The sequence below is a fragment of the Emydura macquarii genome, unplaced genomic scaffold, assembly GCF_026122565.2.
Source record: "Emydura macquarii macquarii isolate MOO-44397 ecotype Brisbane River unplaced genomic scaffold, CSIRO-AGI_Emac_v2 contig_554, whole genome shotgun sequence".
NCBI lineage: Eukaryota > Metazoa > Chordata > Testudines > Chelidae > Emydura > Emydura macquarii.
The window spans coordinates 2974889-3000995 of NW_027130691.1; the positions used below are offsets into that span (position 1 = coordinate 2974889).

Below are 26107 nucleotides of genomic sequence, written 5' to 3' on the forward strand. Positions count from 1 at the left end.
AGTTCCCAGCACCATCATCCCGGCTTTGACAGTTTTTATGTCTCGGTTGCAGGGGAATTCCTAGGGCAAGTCTAAATGATGGATCGTTATCCAGGTGGCACTGCATCTACAGTGGAATCCTGCGGGGGGGACAGCGCCTATGAGCAAGAGACAGCTTGGCCTGAAAACAGCAAAGAAAATCAAGAGCAAGAACATGCTCTGCTTAAAAGGTGGGGAGCTGGCCCCTTGGGTATTTCAGGGGCACAGACAGGCACAGAGGGGGAGATGGTCTCTGCTGAGGCGAAGCGTAGAGTGACCCAGGAGCCCGTCTTTCTAACGCTGTCCTTGCACTGTGTAAACCCTGCCCGTGCCGCCCTGGGAGAGAGGAAGGGGGGCGGGGGGGAGGAGGTTGTGAATGACTGATGGGCAGTGCGAACACTTGTTCACACACTGGATCGCTGGCACTGGGCGGGAGGCAGGCCACCAAACAAACGCGCCGGTGGGAAGGTATGAATGGGCAGGGGAGCGGACATCCCTACTGAGCCAGCCGCTTGTCCCAGCTTTGGAAAGGCCCAGGGTCCAGCGTGACTGCCGTAGGTGAGCGGGTCTGGGCAGCACAACTGTCAGCCGGCGGTTCGGACGCAGCCAGGCTGCGACCGGACCTGATGTAACCGTGGGGCCCAGGCTGACAGGGCAGGTAATAGGCAGGAAAGGCCGGGGAAGGAGGGCTAGTTTCACACTGCCCAGGCCTCCTAGTTAGCTCCTCTGGCCCACAGTTCTGGGCAAAGAGCAGGCCTGACGCTGGGAATAGCCGGCTGGCTGCTGCGCTGAACATGCCAGCAGGTTGTCATCAAACAGCACGTCCATCGCCGCCCGCCCCCACCTCAGGACATTGCTTCTCTGACTTGCTGCAGGTGCCAAAATCCTGAGCGCGCAGGCTTCAGGGAGCGGCACCCGGGGCCCTTTGCCATGGTGCTCCGCCATTGCCCTGCCTGCCCCCCCCCCCCCGCCCCGCCGAAGGGCTGAAATGATCCAGAGAGGCCACAGCCCGCAAACAAAATTCAGAGCACACAGCCGGTGATATCCTGGTTTTACTTTGGGAAAACAACATTCGCACACACAGCTTGTGGGTTTGGTTTGTTTTGTTTTTCCCCGTTTCCTCTCATTTGTAACACAATATAGTGCAGCCGGCACTTCTCACAGTAGAATAGAATGGTCAATTTTAGTATAAAAAACATTCACAGAGATTTGTAAATGCACTTAGTGCTTCAACAGGCCTTTTAAGGATACAGTACCTCTTTTCTGAGCACAATCACATTGGCTTTCCTTGGGGTTTTTTTTCCTTTAAACATCAAAAAACGTATTTTCTGTAATGCGGAACCTCTTTTGTCTTTTTTTTTTTTAAATGAATAAATCTATTCAACACAATTACACATACGGAGTAACAGACCATAATGAACATTTCCGAACTGTTTAAAAAAGAAAATAAAGTATGCAGGTTACAGCCCGGTCCACTGGCTACATGCATTCAACGTGATTCTACGTCAAGTCAAGTAGCCGCTACGACAGGACAAAGGGAACAAAAAAACAAATCTCGGAAATCTTCGCATTCACCACGGCCCTGGGATGGGACCTGGGCAGAGGGCAGGGTGGGGATGGGTGCGTGCGTGGAGACAGACCACCCCTCTGAGCAAGGTTCCCCGAGCTTGGAGACACGGGAGTGGCTCTCCAGTCACCTCCTGCTGCTAAAAGGGAAATTGCTTCCTGGGTGGCTCACCTAGATTTTACCTTTGTGCACAGCTGGATTAGCAACCAGCTGTTGAGAGCAATGAAGGGAGACCCCAAGGGAGGGAGAAGGCCAGTGGTGGGGGTGAGGGGTGGATTTGTGAAGCGGGGGTGGATTCTTTTGCCTCGGGTCTGTCAGAGGTAAGTCACGTTTTGCTTCTATCCTCTCAGACTCTCTCGTTATCACGGGGGCTAGGGAACTACTTGGAAAACTGCCAGAATGATGAGGAGGGTAAAATATCCTTAACTTCGTGCCCCTTGCGCTCGCACAAGTCCCTGGCGCCTTCGCTGCATGTCGCTCTCCCCACAGCGCGGACAAGCGGGCCAGGAAACCATTTCACTGAGAAAGCATCAGAACTGATGGTTTAATTAAAGTAAGAGACTAGGCCCAAGCGCTGGGGGCGGGCGGGGGAGGGAGTGGAGCAGGAGACGCTCTGTAGCAGCCAACACATAAATGTACAGTATATTCAACTAAAAAAAATCCGTTCAAGTTTTCAAGTGTTTTTCTTTTTCTTAAATAGCCTCCAGCCTGTCCCCAGTTATTAGCTTTAATCAAAGCAGTGCAAGTTACCGACTTCAACTAGAAATTAGGCCTTAACTCTTTCGGTCATGCCCAAGCTGCACCGGCATGGAATTAGCAGGGGTTGGAGCTGCTCTTTTATTGAAAACGCAGCGCGCTCGGCGCAGGATAGAATGCGGGGTTCTCCCACACGCAGATCCACACACACGCACGCACACACACACACACACGCACACGCAGGCGCACACACACGCACGCACACATGCACACACGCGCGCAGAGCGAAACCTTCTCTCCCTGGATAGCAGCAACTTGTAGCGATTCCCTGTTCACATTCGTGGAACTGAAACCATCGTTTGAGCGGCAGAAAGAAGCATTCCTTCGTCCTTGGCTTCCCAGCGGGTTTCAGGTGCAGCCAGTTCAACAACCCCACTTAATTCCAGCGTCTTTGGGGCCCCACACCCCCCCCGTTAACCAACCCCTCCAGCCCTCACTTTGTTTCGCCACAGACCCTTCCGGTGCTGGAGAGACTGGACGCCAGGCAAGTTCTCAGCGCGGCCCTTGGTTTGCAAAGCAGCGTCCGCCTCTTATCTGTAGACGGGCAGACGGATGTGGGCATGTTGATGGTCCAAGAGCCTTGGCACAGACACCGTCTCGTAGCCCTTGCCCAGCATCTGCTCTTTGATGCAGGGCGGGTGGATGTCGTTGATGAGATATTCCAGGGACTGGAGGCTGCTGCTGAGGATGGAGGTATTGCAGAGCGTTTTGCTGGACAGGCCGTCAGACGGGTGCACGCCGAGTTCGCGGTGCCCGTTGGCGAGCTCCTGAGGGTTATAACAGTCGCTGTTGGGGGTGACCAAGATGCTGTTCCAAGGAGGGGCAAAGTACTGGCCTACCGAGAAGTTGCCGTGCATGCTCACGCAGTTCAAAGGGGAGGAGCTCACCTTCTCTACCGCGCCCGTCAGGGCGTAGGGGCGTGAGACCCCTGCGCACGTCTCCGGGGACTTGCTGACGGCGCCCCCGCCCCCGCTGCCCCCGCTGTACATTCTGAGCTGCTGCTGTTTCTGCTGCCAGACCAGGTAGTCCATGCCGTCCGGGTAGAGGCCGGCCTTGGGGCCGATGGTCATGGCTGGGTTGGCGCCCATGGCGAGGTCGGCCCCTTTGCGGCAGTCCGGCAGCACGGCGCCGGCGTAGGCCACGGCGGCGCCCGCCGTCGCCACGCTCGCGAAGCCGCTGGCCGCGCCGTGTTTGGCTGGGCTGGGGTTGGTCAACACCACCCCCGGGCAGGCCTGCTGGGAGCTCTGGGCCTGGCACTGCTGATTGATCTGGTAGATGATACTCTGGATGGAGGGCAAATTGGACTGCTGCAGGCTCAGGCTGCGGCCCGCGAGCGGGATCACGGACGTCGCCACGGTGACGTTGGGGGGGACCGGAGCCTCCAGCTGCTTCTGAGTACTGTGGTAATTCAACTGTCCGGCACACGAGGGGCCGTGAGCTAAAGTGCTTGACGCTGGGTAGGGGGCGATGCCCACCTGCGCTGGAGACATCTTCGTCCGCTTGCCCTCCGAGTTCTTCACCACACTCTTGCTGGAGGCCTTGACGATGGCCAGGAGGCCCTGGTAGCCACCGGCGTGCAGGGGGTAAGGGCTGTAGCGCTGCCCCGTCGTGTCGTACCCATTGACTGTCCGGTTAAGGTGCTTGTGCTGGGGGACCCTGATATTGGTGGGAAAGATCTTGATGGTGAGGGGGTTGTTGGCGACTTTCTGTGCATAGGCGTCCAGTTCGGCCGGGCTGGGGTAGCGTGGGGAATGCATGGAGGCCGCAGTTTCACCTAGGAGACACAAGCAAGAGCATGGCATTAGGCGGGGCAAGGAACAGCCCCAAGAAGCGGGGGCCAGAAGACGCTAGAGGCCCTGGCAGCGGAGGTTGGCGCATGGCACAGGCACTAGAACGCCCGGGCTGTGTTCCTGGCTCAGGGAGGGGATGCAGACCAAAAGGGGGAAGAAAAGGGCTAGAAACTAGGACTCCTGGTTCCCTTCCCAGCTCAGGGACGGGACGCGGCTAGAGCCAGGCACTCAAGGCTCAGACTCAGCCCGCTCCTGCTGTTGGCTCCCTGGACAAGTCACCCCCCTCCCGCCCCAGCGTCAGTCAGTGGTCCCCTATGAAAGGGGGACCTAGCAGGCCCTCGTTAGTGGCTGTGTACCGAGGTTTGGGATGTGCAGATGAGGGGGTTTGGGAGCATGCAGGAGTATTTACAAGAAGATCCTTCATTTCGGCATCCTTCTGCTGTTAAACACACCAGCACGGACGGGGCCTCTCCTGCCGCCGGTACTCGTGCGAAAGCTCCATTCCCATGGGCTCAGCCCTGGCAACGCAGCCCACCCCAACGGCGAGCTGACTCCCCCCCTGCCCCGCCTCGGCTCAGGGTCGGCTGCCGGCCGCTGGATCATCCAGCCCTGCTGTTCCTCGCGGCGCGGCTGCAGAGAAGCATCCCGCCCTGTGCACCGCGCTCCCTGTACACGGGCGAGCGGCACGGCACCCACTTAACACGGCTGCCCCAGCGCTGCCGCCTCCCAGGGCCACTCCCCGCACGGCCCGTTTGGGACCGGCACGGCACTCATCGACAGAGAGCAAGATGTTTGCAACGCAGCAGGGAGGCGCTGCCATCACGTGCCCAGCCTCTGCAAAAAGCAGGGGAGCCGGGGCTCAGTGTCTGCCCGGGACAGGGACAGATTCACAAGGCTCTGCCGTGCTGGAGCTGCAGCAGCTTCCAGCCCTGCATGTTCAGTGCACGTATTTATGCCTCTGCCCCTCGCCCATCCTCTGGCAGCCCCCTCTGCAGCTGGCTACTTCGGGCTTAGTCAGTTACTCGGGCACGTGTGGCCTGTCACCCACGGCGGTCGCCTCTGCTCATCTTACTGCCTGATCGCTGCCCAGCCAATCACCTCTTCTTCTTGGGCAATTTTAGGCTCCTCACTTGAAAGTTCTTCCGCGTCAATCTGGGAAAAAACTGGCACAGCCCCTACGCCCGGCGGCAGGCTGCAAGGAGCTCGGAGCCCTCGCGCAAGCAATTTGCATTGAGTGCTCTTTGTACCTGATCCTGGCAGAAACGAGGTCACAGCACAAACCTGCCCCCCTTTTCTCTTATAAAGTCACTTCTAAGTGGCCTAAAATAAACTCAGTGTGGAGAATGGAAATGTCACTTTACCCAACGGGAGAATCTTTCTCTGAGATTGGATTTAAACTACATTATACAAGCAATTTCATGGGTGCTTTGCGCTGCTACGAGAACCTCACCAAAAACGGCAAAGCATTCCATTTACTAGCTATAAATCAGCAGTTCCTATAATGAGCACAAAAATGTCACTTTTATGCAATTTTACAGATGAACAAAACTGGTGAAATTAACTGTGGTAACCTACTATAGTCAGCAAAAGCCACTGCAGGGAAAAAAATTATATATGTATATATTTTTGTTCCTCTCAAACTCTTTCCCAAGCAAGTTTCTGCCATTCTGGTGTGAAAACTCATTTGTCGTACCCATTATACTTTCATTTGGAGTTTATCTTGAGTATCCAATGAGCCACCAACTGTGAAAATGATTAAATCTACAAAATCTATCTAATAGATGGAATAAATTAGGTGTTTAAAATCTCCACGCACACAAGAAGGCAGAAAAGGATGGTTGCTACTGAGTCATTCATAAAACAAACCCTTTCAGGCTTAGGTACCTGCCAGCCTTCTCCTGAGATACAAGGGTCACCCAACAACTCCAACCTCTGAGTGAGTTACACAAAACACCAAGCGCCATCCTCGGGGCAAACGTTTTGCTCATTATATTTCCAAAGGGAAATTTCCTCTCGGGCGTCGGGCAGAGAATTACAAGGCTCTGGAGCAGACACCTGACTCCTGGCAGGATACGCTGTGCTCTCAGGGTACAGGGAGGCATCCTAGGTCTCTACGCCCCTTCCTCATGGATGGCTGGGGCACGGGGCCTTTTGCCATCCCCAGGCACCAGTGGGACGCAAACCCAGGTTGGCAGAGATTGAACGAGAGCCCGCACGTGACGGCCAGGTGGCAACCTGTTTGATGCGAAAGGGAGGAGGTGTCAGTTGGACCCGTTCCTCATGGAACCGGTGTCAACCTCACACAAGCCCCGGGGGTAACTCAGAGGGGTTAAGGACCATGTATTCTGAACTCCCCGTCACCCTCCTCAGGGCAGGGGCCAGGGTGGTGTGCTGGGGGGCCATACTGGGAACCAGGCGTTTCCCCTCTCGTGGGTGTTGTCTGCAGGCTGTCTCTTACTGTGTGCACGTACCGCACACGAGATGCGACTGCAACACAAACACACAATGCTCGTGTTCCGGAGACCCGGGGGCCACGTTTGCACCCCGGCTGCACTAGCTTGCACTGAGCCTGAATCCGACGCTCAGCCTCCCCACAGATCACAGGAGATGCAGGTCGGAGCAGAACGAGCTGCGGTGCAGGCTCACACGATCTTCCCTGCATCAAGGCGCAGGGAGACTCGGGGGAAGCCCGTCTAGAGCACGGCAGCCATCTCCCAGGAGCTCATGTGGATTGCAAAGCCAGCAGGAGCTTCCCTGGGTAGTGCCAGAGGAATCAAACCAGCTTTACAAGCAGCTTAACTATCGTGTTCCCGCGACTCAAGCTGGGGGCAGAGACCGGCAGCGCGAGCAGTGGGCGAAAGAGGAAGACACCGGAGCAAAACGCCAAGCGGCCAAGATCTCCAAGTCACAGAGGTTGGGGAACGCGCCCTGCTTCAGGCAAAAGGCAATGCAAACCTTCAAGTGATCCTGCACCTAACACACATGGCTCAGACTGGCCAGCAATCTGAAAGGGCCTAGGGCCCCTTCCCCCCAGGAGATGTAGCAGAGACAACTCATCTGTTATTTAGGCGTTTCAAAGTAGCTGCAGTTGCCGGGGGAGTGGGGTGTGATCTGACACCCCAGGAGACTAATTGCCAGCTTCCCACCTGCTGCAGTGCTGGGTTAATAACAGAAATAAGAGACAGTTCAAAGCCAAAACCAGGAGACGCTGATGTCCCGTCTAGCTGCCCCCGTTTTCCATCAGGGCCTGGGTCCGGGCTCATCTCTGAGGAGAAGCAGGCTGGACATAGCATTAGCAGGGGTCACAGACCCAGCCATCCAGGAAACCGTGGTGTCAAACGCAAAGCAGTCTCCTCTGAAAGTCTCTAACCGCAGCTTCTTCCCCCAGGTCTGAGTTTCTCTTCAGAACCGGAAGGGTCAAAATGCCGCAAGGACCATGGCTCTGCTGAGATTTCCAACACGCTTTTGCAGATGCAAGCGGCCCAGCGGAGGCTCCGTGCCCAGTGCTGATGTTCTGGGTGCGTCAGCTCTCTCTACTCCGCTGTCACCAACAGCCTGGTCACCTCCACGCACGGGCTCGGAAATGCCAGGACAGGGCTCTGCTTTCCAGTTACAACGCACGCGCTGTCTGTGTTTCTTCCCATCCCGGCATGCAGGGTGCTGGGCCGCAGCACGCGCTCCAGGTTGCCGTTTTCCTTTCACTGTCACTGGTAATGGTACGAACTGCAGAGCAAAGGACTGTTACAATAGTCTTACAAAACATAAAGACGAGGCGTTGGGCGGAAGTGGAACAGCAGCTCCACATAAACGGAGACGTTAACGGGAACGTGGTTTCACGAAAGCTCTTTTCTGAACGTGCTGAGAAACGCGTTTTTTTAAAGCCCGTGGGGCCCTTTTTTGAACGAGCACAGCAGCACACGGCGAAGGCCCTGGAGAACACGTCCCTGGGCAGCACCGTTATCTCTGCCCTGGACCATCCAAACAACAGGAGCTGGCCAGAACCCCAGCCAGCGCTCACCCATCTGGGGCAGGCAGAGCAGAGCCTGCGACGGGCTCGAAACGCAATTGCACACGCTCGGTTCCAGGAGAAGTAATGGGATGGAAAAAAGACATCGTCTAAGCATTTCACACATACTTTATGAAGCTGGGAAAATCATTCCACATGACTGGGAAGTGTCCGTGCGGCTCAGTTCCCAAATGGCCGGGCTGCCCTAGCAGCTGTGGGGCTCTACCGGCAGGTGGGGGAAGTTACCTGGCTAACAAGTGGGAAGGCTCCTTTCCCTTTAACCCAGTGGGTGAGGCAGGGTAGCCCACGCCCTGCACAACATTCACTTGGGGCTGGAGGGAGGCCGGGGGGGGCCACCCTCACCTCCCTAGGTGGATAACAGAGATGGGGACTGTCACGTGGGCTGGCATTTAGTAGAGTGTGTGACATCAGTATGTCAGAATCATGATCATTCGTGTGAGCTGTATCATGTCAGGTACTGTTAGCGTGCTGAGTAAGATAATAATACTTATGTTCATGTATTATATGTCAAGTGAAAGTTACAGAAATATCAAATACATCCGTATGTCAATTTGGGCAGGCTGGGACACATCCCAGACAGAGGCGGCAAGACAATAGCCTGCTTAATGGCCCTTTAAGACACTCTCAGAGGCAAGGGGCCCAGGAAGAAACCCCAGGCACACCTGAAGAGTCACCAGGATTGGCCCATGTGACTCTGGACTCCATTTTAGTTCTTGTGACTTTCCACAGGCCGCATGGCCCGGGACAGAGGGTATATAAGATCAAACCACAGAATCCATTTTGTCTATGTTCCTGTCCAGCTGCAGACACACACCTACCTCTGGATCAATTCATTGTGCAACTGAACTGAAGGGCTTAGACCCATCCAAGTACTGGATGTGAACCAGAGGGAACTATACAAGCCTGCAACTCCACATTTCTTTCAGAAACCTGAGGTATATGGACTGTCAATCATTTGTATGCATGTGATTTGCTCTAACCCTTTAACATTTCTCTCATGGTTTATTTCTTTCTTTTTACAATAAACCTTTAGTTTTAGTTACTAAAGGATTGGCTGGCAGCGTGGTATTTTAGGTAAGATCCAAACTTACATTGATCTGGTGCTGTGGCTGACCCCTTGGCTGACCCCTTTTTAGTAAAGAGCACAGAGTTTAAGTAACTGGTCTCTTTACTGGACCGAGTGCTGATTTGGGAGCCAGGAACTGGAATGCAGTAAAGGGGCTGTGGACATTTGTGGACTGGCTTCTTGATAACCAGTGTGGGGAAATCAGAAGCAGTTCATGGCTGGTTGGGAAGTCTGGCTTCAGTGTCACCCACCAGCGCTGGGAAAATCTGCTCTCCTTTTGTAACCTGCACTGACCTTGGCATTCTCAGATGGCTACCTTGGGCACGGACGGGTCACAGGGACATAAACAGGCCCGTCGTGCAAAAACTCTCCCTGTGCAACAAGGCATGCCCAGCCAAGCCAGACAGCGGTGTGGCCCCCCACTGCTGCTGTACGACCAGAGGACACCCTGGGAAGCTGGGAGGCTGCTAGTCCTGGGAGCAGAGCATGGACGGCGTAAGAGGAGCCCTGATTGCACGTGAGCCCGTCTCTGCAGCGTTGCTGAACTCAGACTGTTCCCTAGGGAGCTGCTGCAGTGATCTACAGATCGCTTCCTTGGGGAAGGGCAATGGCGGAGGTCAGTTGTCAAGGCCTTGATAGCTGGATTCCCACCACAGGACCCGGAAGATATCAAGTTTGTTCCAAAATCTGCCTGACGCCCGGTCCCCTTGCTGTGGCCATTTGCCTTCCAAAATAAAAAAGGAGACGATTTATCTGGTTAACACCAACTGGTCTGTGATACGTTCAGGTCACGTAGAGGGGTGTCCTATATCCCAGCTGGGCAGCTATTAAGCTGGGCATGGAAGTCTCCTATTTTTGTGCCCGAGTCCATGAGCCATTGGGGGGAGGGAGTAGAGGGAGTTCCACACGGAGCCGGGAAAGCAGAATTGACCGAATGAGCGACGGGACAAAGCGATGTGCCGCAGAGTAAATTCCAGCGAGCGAATGTGAATTACACGCGCCAGAGAAACACAACACGGGATCTAACCCAGTCCTCCAGCTGTCCTCTCCGTTCGCGTGAGAACAGTAATTATTGAATACACGCGCTCTGCAAAACCTAAGAGAACTGTAAACTGTTCAGAATCCACCACTCTATTAAACGTCACCTTTAATTTCAGCTAATTAGCGCCTATCTAGACAATCTGAAATTCTTTGGGCAGCCATCCCTCTTTGCAAGGCGGAAACGACAGACAATTAGAACGCCCAGCGATGGGCAAAGCCCCCCTCCGTATTTATCAGAACCCAGACAGCCTGGTGCTAGGAAGAGGCTGTGGGTAGCCAGCAGAGGCATCTCACCCACTGTTCAGCAGGTGGGGCCTCTCCGATTGCCCAAACGGAGAGTTTCCCGGCCTGATGCAGGACTCCGGGTGCCGGCTGACCCCTGCTTAAATCTGCAGCAAGATGTCAGCAAGGATCCTGCACCTGGCATCTCATTGCTGAGAAACACCAGAACTCTTTGGCCACTTAACCAGCATCTGGGTCCCCCTGTGAAGACATCGGGTGGCTGCCTTGCGGTAAGAAACATTCCCGTGCAAAGTGCCCGTCAGTGCTGGTGGAGAGGGAGGTGACCGGCCCTGCCGAGCCTACAGGTCTCAGCACGGGACGCTCCAGAGGGAGATTGCTTGGATTGTTACTGCTGATGTCAACAGGGTCAGGATCAGGCCCAACGGTTGCATGGCGGGGCACAGTGAGATCGCCTGCGAAATGCCCATCTGCACGTATGAGGAAGGCAGCTGCCGTTTGCTTCTATTTATGCACCTTGAGCTGCGCTCTGCACCATCTCCCGTGCTGCGTGACCTCCCACGAGCCACTGGGATTGCAGGTGATGTTGGGGGGGGCGCACTCTGCTGACTAACTGGGAACCTCCGGGGTCAGCTACGGTGCGAATGCTGCCCGTGGAGGGGCTGAAATTGGCTCCCTTTGGTTTATCACTGCTTGAGAAAGACACCCCCTGCTCTTGAGGTCAACGATGTAATTGGGGTCTGGGCCCCATGCTGCCCTGGGATTCCCTCAGCACCTCCATGGGGAAGGGAGTTCTGCGTGCAGACGGCTGGCAGCAACGAGTCCTCTACCATCTGTGCCATGAGACGCTCTGTCTACGTCACACGTGGCGCGCACCTGCCCCGCGGCGGCAGAGATTGCAACATGGGGCTTTTCTGTCTCTCCCAGCAGCACTGAGTGTTGGGTGGTTTCAGTTTTTTTCCAGGCTGCGCCAGTTTTTCCAAAAGGGCCCGTCTCAATCAGCCACTACAAAGAGCCAGAAACTGGCCTCTTGGTTTAGCTTCAACTCCTCTGGTTCCTGCTTGTGTGCGTGCAGACGTACACCCACACACCAACACACACACCGGGATGGCCCATTTCCTTGCCTGTTCCATTCAACCCCGGAATGACTGATACAGAAGGCAGGATGGACGAATTCACCGGCCATTTCTCCCATTAAATTAATGTTATGGGCTTTTTACAGGTGTCTTAAACAGACATGGTTATTAATGAATACATTAAGGCAATTAAAATCAGGCCTTTTGAGCAGGATTAAATGTAGCTGCTGGGAGACATGAGAAAGACACTCTGGATCAATGGACACCTTCTGGCAGAATGTGCCCAGCAACCGGATGCCAACGTTAGAGAGTGGGGGAGCAGAGAGAAACTGGGATTGGGAGGGGGAGGATAATAAACCCTTCCCAGAGGGCTTGCCCAGTCCACTTCCCTGCTGCTCCTAGGTGTAATGAATATTATTGCCAGTCTCCATCAGAGATTTAAGCTCCATAATGCCAGTGGTTCCTACCCAGAGAACAAGAAGGGCCACATTCTGCCCCGATTTTATGAGATTCAATGCACCTGATCTTAACCCTGCTCAGTGCTCAAGGGAAAGGAGGAATCTAATCTTCTTGCTAGCATCATTGCTTGGGAAAATGATCAGTCATATCTGGCCCTCCTTGCTAATCACACCAGGCAAGAGAGCCAGACCGGCAGGTCCCTTCTCAAGAGAGAAGGTTTTAACAAAGCTGCTTGGGTGAAATTCACCCGTGCTGAGGATGGGCATGACGCCCGAGACATCACTTCAGTTCTGCTTGGCCCAGAGACCTCACGCTGTCATGTGAATGTCACTTGACAGGAATGGGAAGTTTTTACAAAGCTGTGTAAGTTTCTTCCTTTACATTTAAATACCCCTGCAGGGCCATGAATGCAACAGCAGGGCCCCTGTGAAAGGGAAACTAACCCGGCTGGTCTCTGTGGCTAAGGAAAAGGAATTGCAAAGGGAAATAAAAAGAGAGCAAAAGGGGTTATTTTTAAAAATACCCTGAGCCTAGACCCTTACTACAACACAGGAAAGGAGCAACGCCCTCTCCCAGTAGCGCCGCCTAGTAAGGTTGCCTGACACTTCCCATTATAAGACCTTGTCTTCAGTTGCTTATAACTTTGCCAAACTTTAACCCTGGGGTCTGCCTCAGGCTGATCTTTTTCCTTTTGACAATTTCAGTCAGAACGGTTCAGCTGTTTCTGAGAAGGAAGCTAGAGGAAAGCATGTTGTTTGGCCCGTATTAAAAAAAATTCTGGTGAGCGTTTCTTTGAAAAGCGCTAGCGCCTCCATGCTCTGGAGTAGGGACTTGACGTCTGGCAGGTGAGTGGCCCTGTGCCGTGCATGTACCATTTACCTCCCCTGCAAACACACACACAAAGATAACCAAGTTATAAGCCTCTGAAAAACTGCAGCTCACACAAGCCTAGCAGAGACGTGCTAGACCTCTGCAGCTACGGTCCCCCAAAATTCTGTCCACACTGGGCATGCTGCAGCTCAGGGCTGGTGAGAATTTTCCCTGCAGCTCTCGAGTGCTGGGGTCTGGGACAGGACGGGTCTGGGCACCTGAACTGAGATCAGGGGGACTCTCTTCTGTGCTCCCCGTACCTCCCTGCTGGGCCAAAGGCTAAGTAGTCTGAAAAATCAGATCCTAGGTGTCTCAAATTGGGCATCCAAAATCACTAGACGTTTTCGACTCTCTGTGACTCAGATCATCATAGCTAAAATAGGAATAATAATACCCCTCCCCCCATGTCACGGGGAAGAGTTTGAAAATAAATGCACTAATATTTATTTTTCCTTTTCTGCAGTGGACATGAAGCTGGATATGAGTCAGCGAGGGTCTCTCTCTCTCACATGCTACGGCCCCCAACACCGTCTGATCCTCCCCTCTGCAAGCCTGGCATGTAGATGGAGGATTTTCTTTCAGCACCGGCTAGCTAGGAGCTCTTGGGAACCTCGGTGACCGCAGAAATCCACCCCAGCCAGGGCAGGATGGTGGCACCGAGCCTGCCCCACCCCGGCCCCTCACGCCCCAGTCTCTGAAGCTGGTTCATTTCTCTGAGCAGCGTGAGGCGTTTAGTGCCTGTGGCCAGGCCAGCGAGGGGGCAAGCAGGGACGCAGAGGCCTTTGGAGCCCAGCAGGAGGCATGGCAAAGGCGTGGCAGTAACAGCCATGGAAGAGCAAACCTACCGGGAAAAGCCCCCCGGACTGCAATTTGTGCAATATTTAAACCCAGTTGTTTCTCTAGGGGGAAGGGGAATGCGATGCAGTTTGGGATTAGCCTCTGCTGGGGAAAACCCTGCTTTATTCCACCCTGCCGGGCCAGGCGGCGGAGTATTTAAACCGTAAGGAAATGGCAGCAGCACTGGCTTTGCCGGGCCGGGAAAGGCCAAGTCCCTGAAGAGCAGCGCAGGCCAGAGCGAGCCTGATCTCTGCTTTACAGACGCGCCATGGCCGTGGGGCTGCAATCTCCAGGAAAGGAAGAGCAGGAGCTTTACTGGAGACCAGTTCTAATGACCTCCCCGCTGCCACCCCAACCTTATTCTCCTCCTCCCCTGGGGCTTTACATCGCCACTTTAGAAAGGGGATTGTTTGGCGCTGCTTTTCACGCGCAGAGTCTAGACAGTCCCCGGCTGGAAGCCAGCCTCCCCCAGCTGCTGACTCAGCTCCCCGGTAGGCAGCGTTTTGTATGAAGTCTCCGTTAAATGACGATTTCCGACTCTGTGGCCCTGGACGGCGGCTGAGGGCGTAGCTCTCTCTCTGCCCCCAGGGCCCGCAGGCTGGAGGCTTTACGCCAGAGGCAGCTCCCAGGCTGGGGTGTGGCTCGGAGCCCCTTGGTGGGGAGCTTCTGTCCCAGGACATTCAGCAATGCCCTCTGGTCACGCAGCATCCCCAGCATGGCAAGGGCAGGGGCCTGGGGCCCGATGGACACAAGGGAAAGGACTGCGGATGGGGGAACCCAACAAGGGCCCCTTGGTCTCCGGTGCTGATTTGAGGAGAGGACGTGGTTGAGAATACAGCATCCAGGTTGAAGACGAGGCCTACACAACTCCCCAACCACTTCAGTCCAGCACCACAGCGTGTGCCTGGCCCGGGGGAAAGGCTGGACGCGTTTCATACTCCCTGGGAGGCCTGCAGGATTCAATGCCAGCTCGGCTCAGTCAGAATTCCCCACAACGGGTTTTCCTCCTGAGCGCAGGTGGCAGTGCTAGGCTGGTAGCTGAGGAAAGCAACCCCAGCACGAAGACAACAGAGCTGAGACCCCCGGGCCTCTGCCAAGTGCAGAGGCGACGTTACGGGCAATGACTCCGCGGCTGCTTGGGGTTCGATTCCCAGCATGTGCTCATGATGTAAAAGGGCCTCGTCGTCAAACGACAGCACAACCCATGTGCCGACCAGCGCTCCGGCAGATGGGCAATGCCACGTCTGGCTAGGCAGTGCACAGGTCCGAGCGCTGAAGAGCCCGTTACTAGAGTTCAGCTCGTGGGTGCCTCTTCTTTACACTCACGGAGCTAGATCCACCAGTGACCAACGGCCAGGCCAGGCCAATCCTGGAGGACTTTCCAGGCCAATCCTGGAGGTCTCTTGGGTGGCCGAAATCCCCCACCGAGCCACCGTCCATCTGAGAAGCCAATTTGACAGCCGCTCCAACCCTCCCAGCAGACAGGCGGGATGAAAGACACACATCTGCATTCCCCTTCATGCCAGCACCGCTGTCCTTGGAGGTGGCCGCCTTGTGAATACTCAATTAACGTGAACTAATTAGCTGGTGACACTCACAGAATCCCTAATGAAACTGTTCCAGGGAGCGAGGGAGAAGAACCCGCCGTTCCCAGGAAAAGCGCGGTCCTGCTAGCGGGAGGAAGGATGCAGACGGTGCCTGTGACTGAAAACCCGGCGGCGACGAGCAGATGCTGGGCTTGCCACGCTCCTCGCAACCTGAGGGCCAGGCCAGTTGTAAGAGACCCTGCCCTGGCGGTCGGTGGATGGAGCCAAGAGCCAAAGGAATTTGCTAACTTAGCGGAGGCAGGAGCAGAAGCACCACAGGATCCGCAGCACCAAGTCCCCCACGGAGCTCTCAGAAGAGGGATGCGGTGCCGAGGGAAGTGCTTCCTCCGGGGAGGGCTGCCTAGGAGCTGACAGACTTAGCGGGAGTGCGTGTGTGCGTGTGTGGGGGGGGGAAGATATCCCTTTGGATCGCAGCCCGGACAGGCGGTGTCAGGGCAGCTGAAGTTTGCTCCTGTCTCTGCCTCGCGCAGAGTCAATGCAGGCAAATTTACCAGCCCAGCTAAACCGCTCTCGTTATAAGGGCACAACTCCCACAAGGCAGGCTGGGATAACGGGGTCCACGCGGGCATCCTGCTGGCAGAACCGCTGTGGCAGGAGCATAGCGGCACGTTTCCCCATGCAGCCAAGCCCCAAGTCTCTCCTCACAACGGCGGCAGAGCGGGCCGCAAGAGACAGCAATTCTCCGGAGCGAAGGACGCTGGGGCAGCTGTAGGGTCCCGCTGCAGGGGTCGCTACGTGGCTCCGCCCGGGCTCCATGACGCACGTGGGCTAGGTGGATACGGAGGAGTCCATGGAAAGAAGCACCTGAGCATTGCCGGGGGCTCTCTGGATAACGGGATGGGTGATGAATCTTGCACGCACTCCCAGGCAGACGTGGACAGGACCTTCCTTGAAGGCTGGAGCTGAGAAGGGCTGCGATGCTGCCAGCGGGATCGGAAGCACAAAGAGGAGGCTGGAAGGGCCGTGATCACCCTGGAGCGCTCATTTCCAGGCGTCCCGAGGGGAGGGGCTGCTGGGTCCCACGCAGGTCGGGAAGAGGATAGCAGGCTATTGGCACCAGCATGGCATTGGCTTCTCTCTGCAGCCGGGCACCCAGCCCCGCAGCCACCTGCGCCTGCCCCCCCGCCAGCACTTCATACCAGGATAAAAAGGGAGCAGTAGACACAGGGAGCAAAGAAAGACTTTCGAAGCACACGAGGACGGTGTCCTGGAAGGCACAGAAAGGCTTCATTAAAAGCTTATTTAAGGAGAGAAGAAAGAGCCCTGCTTTGTCGCCTGCTACACACCAGCTGGGTTGGCTATGACAAGTCACAAATTCAGTGTGTTGTCACATATCAGGGTGACGCACCAAACCCCCACTGGGAAAATTACAGAGCTACCAATTTCCAAGAGGTTCCTGGCATGCTCTTGCGCTCCACTGGTAAGCGGCTCCCCCTCTCTGGAATAATTACTGCTTTCTAACGGGCTGTAATTACTGTGAGATGCAAACTCTTCCAAATCAGCGCCATCACCCGTCACGTACAGACAGCCTGCCTGACACTCAGCCAGTCGCCAGCATTTCTTCCCCTCCTCTTCAACTTGAACTGTCAAAGGCATTACAGCACGCCCCCATCTCAGCTCGCAGAACATGCCACAAACTAGGTTCCCTTATGGGGCCCGGTCAGCGGGGAAGACCGAGAATCTGTTCTGTTTAAAAGTTAATCTGTCCTGGAACAATGCACGGCAGGGCTAGATCCCCTGTCAGCTACGCTGCTGTCAATCCAAGTAATTCCACTGACAACGGGGAGGCCATGCGGGAGGCACAGCAGTGTCGCGGAAAGCACAATCGCTGTGCATTAGGCCTGCCCGCAGACAGCCCCCTCAGCCCTCGCCTTCACCACCACTCAATTCACACACAGAGAGAAAGTTAGCGCATGAAAATTCAAACACGGCTGGGTACAAGCGTGGCCCAGTATCTATCTGTCTCATGTCACATTCTGACATCGGCACTTGTAGGGGGAAGAGAAGATCCTGCACATTTTTCTTGAACTACACAACCAAAAGGTAGCATCTCTGTCTCAAGATCACGGTCCGTACTGGAAGGGCCCCAAATAGGACCTATCTTCTTAGATCTGCCTGCAGAACCCATGTAATTCCGGCTGTGTGTGTGTGTGTGTGTTTGTGGGCAAGGCTTGCTCTGCAAAAACAAATCACTTAAAGCTCCTTTTCCAAGAACAAAGCCATGCCAGCAATCCAGCTCCCAGGAGCAACCCTACAACACACCAGTGGGTCCGCTCCCCGTGCTCATTAATCATAGAAATGTGGCGCTGCAAGGGACCTCGAGAGGTTATCAAATCCGGCCCCCTGCACTGAGGCAGGATTAAGAAAAACGAAAGCAACTGACAGGTGTTTTTAAATCCTCCAGTGATGGGGAGTCCACAACCTGGAACTTTACTCCCGAGTTTAACTACCATAAAGTTAGAAAAAAATCTTTCTATCACCTAACCTCAATGTCCCTTGCTGCAAATTAAGCCCATTTCTTCTTGTTCTCCCTTCAGTGGACACGGAGAACAATGATCACACTCCTCTTTAGAACAACAGCCCTTCACATATTTGAAGACTCTTCTCAGGTCCCCCCCCTCAATCTTCTCTTCTCAAGATTAAACGTGGCCCGTTGGTTTAAACTTTCATCATAGGCCAGGTTTTCTAAATATTTTGTCATTTTTGTTGCTCTCCTCTGGACTGTCTCAGTCTCCACTTTGTCCAGACCTTTCCTAAAGTGTGGTTCCCAGAGTGGGACAAAATACACCAGCTGATGCCTCACCAGTGCCGAGTACAGCAGGACAATTACCTCCCATGTCTTACACACAACGCTCTTCATACGCCGCAGAACGAGATTAGCCTTTTTTTTTGCAACTGCACCACACTGTGGACTCAGATTCGATTTGTGATCCACTAGAACACTCAGCCCCTTTTCAGCCATGCTACCACCTAACCAGTTATTCCCCATTTTCTAGTTGTGCATCTGATTTTTTCCTTCCTAAGTGAAGTACTCTGCACTGGTCTTTACTGAATTTCATCTTGTTTAATTCAGATCAATTGTCCGATTTGTCAGTGTCATTTTGAATTCTAATCCTGCCCTCCAAAGTGCTTACAACCCCGCCGACTTGGTGTCATCCGCACATTCTCCAAGCATATTCTCCATTTTATTATCCAAGTCATTAATGCAAATATTGAATAGTACAGGAACCAGGACTGACCCTGTGGGACTCTCCCATTCTGACAGTGAACCACTCATGTCTACTCTTTGAGCACGGTCTTTCAGCCAGTTGTGCACCCACCTTACTGTGATTTCACCTAGACCACATTTCCCTAGCTTGCTTATGAGAATGTCACACGGGCTGTGTCAAAAGCCTCACTAAAATCAAGATACATCACGCCTACTGATTTCCCCGCATCCACGAGGCCAGTAACCCTGTCAAAGAAGGAAATTCGGTTGGTGTGAAGTGATATGTTCTTGACAAATCCTTGCTGGCTATTCCTTACAACCCCGTTATCCTCTAGGTGCTTACAAATTGATTGCTTAATTATTTGCTCTAGTATCTTTCCAGGTGTGGAAGTTAAGCTGACTGGTCTATAAATCCCTGGGCTCTCTTTGTTTCCCTTTTTAAATACATGCTTGCCCTTCGCCAGTCCTCTGGGACCTCACCCATCCTCCATGAGTTCTAATAACTGCTAACTGTTCGGAGATTGCTTCAGCTAATTCCTTAAGTACCCCAAGAAGAATTTCATCAGACCCTGCTGACTTGAATGCTCCTATCTTCTCTAAATACTCTTTCAAATGTTTTCCCTATTTTGGCTTGCATTCCTTTTCCCTTGTTGTTGATATTAATTGTGTTGAGTAACTGGTCACCAGTCAGCTTTTTAAATGAAAACTCAAGGACAATAGGCATTAAATACCTCAGCCTTCTTGATGTCATCAGTTATTAGCTCTTCTTCCTTGCCAAGTAGAGGTCCGACATTTTCCTTGGTCTTTCTCTTGCTCCTAACGCATTTAAAGAAACTCGTATTGCCTTTTATGTCCCTTGCCAACTGTAACTCATTCTGTGCCTTAGCTTTTCTGAGTTTGTCCTTATGTCCCTTTGTGCAATTCTTTTGTCCCCCTCCTCAGCAATTTGTACACGTTTCCACCGTTTGTAAGATTCCGTTTTGATTCTGAGATCATTAAAAAGCCCCTGATGGAGCCAGGCTGGCCTCTTCCTATCTTCCAGGGCATCGGGATAGTTTGCAAATACAATACAAAGGTACTTCACAAACGTAAGTGTAATGACTTTACAGGAACAAACTGTGGGGACTGTCCCAGTGCTGACATACGACGCTACAATAATAAACTAGTGTTCACATGGAGAGGGAAAAATCAATGTTGTTGGGGTAGAACAGACTCTGGTTTCACCCTCGCAAGTGGGGTCTTCTTTTAATTCCCCTTATCCAGTCAATTGGGATCAGTCCATTGTGCAAGCATCCTCCATCTTCATCTGTCCAAGGGGGCGCACAGGTCCACCTGCTTAGTGTCTCCTTGGACGCAATCCATCCATCACTGCCTCAGGGGTGTCTCTTTCCTACCACCTTTTCCTGCCATGCTAAGTGAGCTTATTTTCAGTACCATGACAGCAGCCTTTCTGCGTGAGTGCAGGGATGGGATGGAGCCCTGGGAGGAGATGGACGGTTTACTGGCTCCCACTACCCTTTACTGCCCTTCTCTTTTATAGCTCAGAGGTGGACCGACAGCCGGGGAGTTAACACGCGAGCAGTAAAACAAGGCTGCACAAGCCTAGACGCAGAGTGCACGACTCGAAGGGCAGTGAGGTGCTGCAGTGCCCCAGGCCGTCTCCAGGGGCACTGCAGAGCTCCCGGGCACTCAGGGAGAGCGCATACACGGTAGCCACCCTTAGCCACCCCTGGCTACCACCTCTCCCCCTTTGGGGTGGCTAAGAGGGACCAACCCCAGTGCTCCAGGAATGCTTGCTCTACCCTAACCCCCTCATTGCACAAGATGGCCCATGTACCTTTAACGGGCTGGTAGTTTTCTTGCTGCAATCGGGGCGGGGTGTCCTTTATTTGATACTGACCTGGGACTAGGCCAGATCTTCCATACAGGCACTCAGCGATTGTCCGTGGGAGCCGACCAGCTGTTCAAACTCTTCAGGGCCTGGCCCACACCTTCCCATGTTTGTACAGCACCTGGCACAACCTCGCTTAGAACCTCTGGGCATTACAGTAATATCGATCCTAACCAACAGCAACCTTGGGGATCTCGCTCAACAGAGCCAGCAAGAGGGATGTTCACAACGCAATTCCTGGCCTCCCTTGGTACACGTCAACAATGGCTTCCCCCATAAGACACTCTGGCCCTCCGTGAGCAATCTCTCCCCTCTGGCTTGTTTCTGACTGGATAACAGTGCCGAGCCATCAGCTTCGGATTTCTCCCCGCCTCCCCTGACCCGTGCTATTTTTCCTAGGTTGCACTCAATAACAGCTAAATAATTGAATCTGCTCAGCCGCCACAGATTTGTTTTGAATTTTATTGGAATTTTAAATTGTTTTGTTTCTTCAGTATTTTATTACTGTAAATGGAAAATGCATTGCCCGCAGTAATAATCCGACGGTTTTTTATATTACTGCAAGCTCCTGCTCAAAGCGTTATTGGAAAGCTAGGCAGAAATGAGAAGCCATTATAATGGGCCGCATAGGCTTATAAGATTACGCCTCCAGCGAAACAACTTTTTACTTTAGCAAATTGGCCACCAAACTCAGTTCAAGATACAGATTTAACTCTAGACCCAAGGATATTGCAATATAAAATAAATCTTCATTTCTGGATTGGGGGCACGTCAACCCGATTCTGTTCTGAGCCGTGCAGGCATTTCAAAATGTCTGGCTTTGACGGCAAGTAACATTTGGTAGCCACGGGCAAGAGAAACTTGGGTGCGGTTGATTCTGCCCTGCAGATACCAAGCAGACAAGCTGCCCTGGAGCTATCCCGGCCCCCTGTGGAAGGCTGGGTCCCTACAAAGAAAGGGCACGGATCTGAGGGGGCAAAGTGGGGACAAACATTCAGTCTGACCTAGGGGACAGAAGACGCTACAGGTCCTGGCTCTTGAATTCCAGACTGATTGGCAAAAGCTTCCTTAAAAAGCCCAGATGGTCTGCAGGCTGTGAAAGCCTCCCAAAACGACTCAATAACGTTTCAAGTTACCAGTAACAACCCTGTGTTCTCTGTTCTCCCCCTGGCGGGATGGGTTCTCTTAGTGGCAGAACTCTGGAAGTCCCCTGAGCTGGTATCTGTGCAAACCTTTAAAGACAAATTATACGAGTTAAGGTTGGGCAAGTTATTTTAACTCTGCGTGCCTCAGCTCCCCATCTTATGCCTGCAGGCTGAAGCACGGCCAATTCCGAGCATTCAGAAATCACGCGGCAGGATGGGAAAAAAATCACGAGATTGGCTGAAAAATCGTGAGATTTTAAAATAAACGTGGGGTCTTTTTAGTTGTGGTTCTGAGCCTCAGGGGGTCGTGATCTCAAACTTTTCTCCACAATTGGGCGAGCTAGAAGCATAAGGAATAACACGACGCCAGGAGCTAGGAAAACATCAAATATGGCAAAAACTAGCAACACACAATTGTGTTCCTTCCTCCCACCCGCTCTCTGCCTTGTCTGCTTGGAGTGTAAGCTCTTCGGGGCAGGGACTGAGTCCTGCTGGGTGAACATGCAGTGCCGAGCACAGTGGCGGTCTCCACCAGGAGGCACGACTGCAATACAAATAGTGAGGAATGAAGCATTACCACCTTTTAGGTGCAGTGATGGGGGGCGAGAGCGGGCTTTTAGTTCATTAAGAATATACAAGGAGCACTGGGGCAAACCCTCCATCCCCCAAAAAAACCCACTCCACCAGCTTCCCCTGAAAGCAAACTCTCAGATCTGACGCACGACGAAATTAAAAACTAACACACTCCTTCAGCTTCCAGATTTACCCAGTTCTGGCTGCGACGCTAACTCAAAGGAGCCACGTGCTGCCGGACGAGGGGTGCGTTTGAGCCCTGCTGTTCCCAGCCCTAAGCGCAGAGGTTTGCGATAACCTATTGCATGTGCGGTGGGGGGAAGCAAGACGTGCTAAACAAAAACACCCTCCCTGAGGGGGGAGAGGAACCCCGCACTAATTGGCAGGCTGACAATACCTGAGCTTGTCTTATGCTGGAGCCAGCCAGCACAAACCCACAACAGTTCCCAATTAAACCCGGCAGCGCGGCAAACAGTTCCGGTTATGCTCAGAGACACAATAGACCCTGGAAAAGCCCAGCTGCCAGGCCCCTAATTAACCCTGATTTTCACTGTACACTTTGAAATGCGGGAAGGCAGTTACAAAGTGGAGAACAAGGCAGGGTTAATAACAGAGACCTAAATTGCAGGCCCACGGGGCCTAGGCCTCAATTGAAATAACAGACCTGTCCAGGCTGCTCAGCTGTCAGTCAGTCAAACAATCAACACCAAGGAGCTTAGTGACAGGGAAGGAACGGCGGGCGGCATCTGGGCTCTGACAATCAGGCTCCGCTCATTTAAAACAGCTGCAGGATCAAGCCAGCATTCGTAATGAAGCGAGACGGCTCGGCGTTGGGATCGGCGCCGTTTGACTCCCAGAAAAAGGGAGCGCATTACCAGGGTGTCCGACCCCCCCGGGGGGGAGGAAGATCCCTGGCACCCAGGCAAGGGCGAGCGCAGAGCCAACTGACGGCTTTCGTTTTTGGGCCCCGGAGTCAGGGCGCTGCCTGCTGCAGAAGCGGGGCTGGCTGGCATGGCTACCTAGAAAACATCCAACAAGCCACAAGCCTCCGAGAGCGGGTTCCCGTCCGCGGCTGAGCGAGGTGGAAAAGATAAAGCAGCCGCTGCGCCCGGCTCACCCCCCCGGGCCGGGCTGCTGCGGTGTGGTCGTCAGCGCTGCCCTCAAAGAGCCACTTATAAAACAAAGGGAGGAAATCGTAAACTGGGGGGGGCCTGGCCACCCACGAATCAGGGGCTTCTGCGTCCAGGGGAGGACGTGAGCGTCTCAGCTGGAACGTTACTGGGGGGCAGCTCATTTAAGCAGTAGCTCAGCTAAAAAATGGCTCCAAGTCCTAGATCTGGGGGGGACCTTTGGTTTTGTCTCATCTCCGGGGTTCGGTTACTTCCACCTGCAGCAGTTTCCGAGCCGAGGCACCGCCGGGGCAGCATGGCGCTCGGGAAGGGGCTCCTGCTCCAGGAAGTTGAAATCCAATTGGAGCAGGCCTAGGCCTGAGCGGGAACCTCCGCAGGAGAGAAGCCACTCAGCCTGACGAGCCAGCCAACCGGGGCAAGAACGAGCCAAGGGCCACAGCAGGCTCTGCAGGGCACAGCTAATACGGTCAACGGTAGTGCCCAGCCAGAATCCAACGTGAATGCGTGCCTGAGTACGTCGGAGGAGCACGGGTGCGTGGGAGCCTGCTGGTGTTGGGGAGAAGTCAAGAACCAAAGGTCTCAGTCTCTGCACTCCATAGTCCAGGGTGGGGATACCCATGGGCTACCCAGGAAACATCCCTTCCAGAGCCCCATTTCCCCATCACCAGGGATTTCAGTGGCACATTCAGATGCTCAGCAGGTAAGCGTTCCAGCACTAGCCTAAAGGGCTGCTGAATATTCGGGGTACAGCCAACAGGTACTCTCTGTCTGGGGGTACCTGGACTTTCAGCAGCACAGCAGATGCGTTCTACCTGGACACACCCCACGTTCAAGCAGTTAACACTAGGCAAGCAAACGGTGAGATTAGCTCCTGGCCTACGAAAAGACTTTTCCCCCTGATTTCTGCGCTATAAGAGAAGATGGGACAAATCTTTTCATTCATCTACAGCATGAAAATATTTTGTGACAAACAAATCATAATCTTTGGAGTAAATCTTCATAATGCTCCAGAAGGCAGAGGTACAGACAGTTACAAGATACCTGGCCCTGAGTCAGGGCCAGCTTCCTTCATCTATAAATGAGTTTTTTTTTTTTTTTTTTTTTTTTTTTTTTTAAAAGGAAAGTCGTAACGAATGTGATCAGCAGAGCTCATGCAGCTCACCAAGTCCACAATGAGGTGCACGAGAGCTGAGGCCGAAGCATTCTCTATTAAAGGGACCCACCTACAGACAAACATCCAGAGGAGATGGGGCAGCGTCTAACTGTCTCTAGGTCTCTTTGGAAAAGCTTTTCCATCACAGCAAAGCTGGTGCCAAACATACAAACTCTGCTCAAACCAGCTGGAACAACTGAACCTGTTCCTGCGAGGGGCCAAGCACCCCCAACCGTTACAGTCTGCACCCGGGATCAGGCCTCAAGCCATTGCAGACTACTCACCCAGTTCTGTCACCCATACTCCACTGGCATCATTCGCAGAGCATGGTACTCTACTCTACTGCCAGAACCTCAACCTGTAACCTCCCTGCTTTACCCTCTCTATTCCTGGGGCAGCCTGGTGATGAGCCAAGGCCCCAGAACCAGACGCTGTTCTGAACCAGGCCACACCAATCCCTCTTTCTGCTGAAATGATCAGTCGTGAATTAATCAACCATGGCTCCATCACTAGGGTTCAGAGTCAACGGTCTACTGAAATGACTACGGTTTCAGGCTGCCTGCAGACAGTTCTGCACCTTGCTACAATTCGGGAGGTTTCATTTGTAGCCATAAGGAACAAAGACGCTTATTCGTGTGTTTGTTTATTTTAAACGAAAGCTCAGATTCTGCAGGAGTGGCTGATTCCAGCTGAAATTTGCTGGTACACGGGAACAGTCAGCACTGGGCCAGCACGCCCCCCTGCTAGTGCAGGGGTTCAGCGCACTCAGGCAAAAGCAAGAAATGCAAAAATTATTTGTTTTTCAAACCTCAGAAAAGTGCGTGTTTGGGGATGCGGTTTGAGCAGATTTCTCGTGTGCAGCCGGATCCCCTGATGCAGCCAATATTGGTCAGTAACCCCCTTTGGTGAACAGGCCTTTCCAGGACATCGTGTGCGCGCGCTGCCTGCTCCCACGCTTTGTGGCTCTGGCTGGGCAGGGCGCATGGAAGCTGCAGCTGGGAAGCACTGACGAGCCAGCGTCAGAGGAAGGGGTATGACCAGGGTGCTCACTCCGCAGTGGCAATGCTGCAAGAAAGCAACTGTGTTTCCAGAGCTGGGCTCGTGTTCCTCTGCATTGCCCAGCAGGATGTGCCAGGCCCCAGCAAGATGCAGGGGCAAGAGGGCAGTAATTAATTTGAGGTGGGACGGGGTTTATAAGAAGCCACAGGAGGGAGGCAGGTTTTAAAAGCAGCAGGAATTGAGAACCCACAGCTGATCGATACGGCGGTGATCAGTATGCCAATGGTGGTTATTAAGGGATAATAGCAACTCAGCAGCCTCCCTTCCTCTTCCCCTGCTGCCAGCTCACTCTACCAAAGCAGCACCCGGCTGGAGCTGGAGCGGTGATCTGATAACCTCACACGAGCAGGCTCCATCGCCTGGCTACTATCTCTCTGATCTGTAGCACAAACCCAAGTCTTTGTGGCTGTCTCTAAGCACACGTGACCACATTGCATCTAAGGCAGGGGAGCAGAGGACCAGCCCGGAGGTACAGCACCAAACACTGACCTGGCCGGTCTCCAACGTGAACACTAGCTGTAGGGCTTGGGACATTTGAATCAGACACTTACAAGCCAGAGGCCAGTCAGTTAAGTGATGGAAAGGGGAGATCTT

At 53.6% G+C, this 26107-nt stretch overlaps 1 protein-coding gene across 3 annotated transcripts in view; it reads right to left on the bottom strand.

Annotated features, from left to right (window-relative positions):
• Positions 1-577: 577 nt before the first annotated feature.
• Positions 578-26107, bottom strand: part of FAM222A (family with sequence similarity 222 member A) — a 100976-nt gene continuing 75446 nt past the window's right edge. For all 3 annotated transcript variants that reach the window (XM_067539451.1, XM_067539449.1, XM_067539450.1), the window contains one exon: positions 578-4115. In XM_067539451.1, coding sequence (XP_067395552.1) covers positions 2872-4098 — 1227 coding nt within the window. In that variant the 5' untranslated portion in view covers positions 4099-4115 and the 3' untranslated portion in view covers positions 578-2871. The remainder of the gene's footprint in view (positions 4116-26107) is intronic.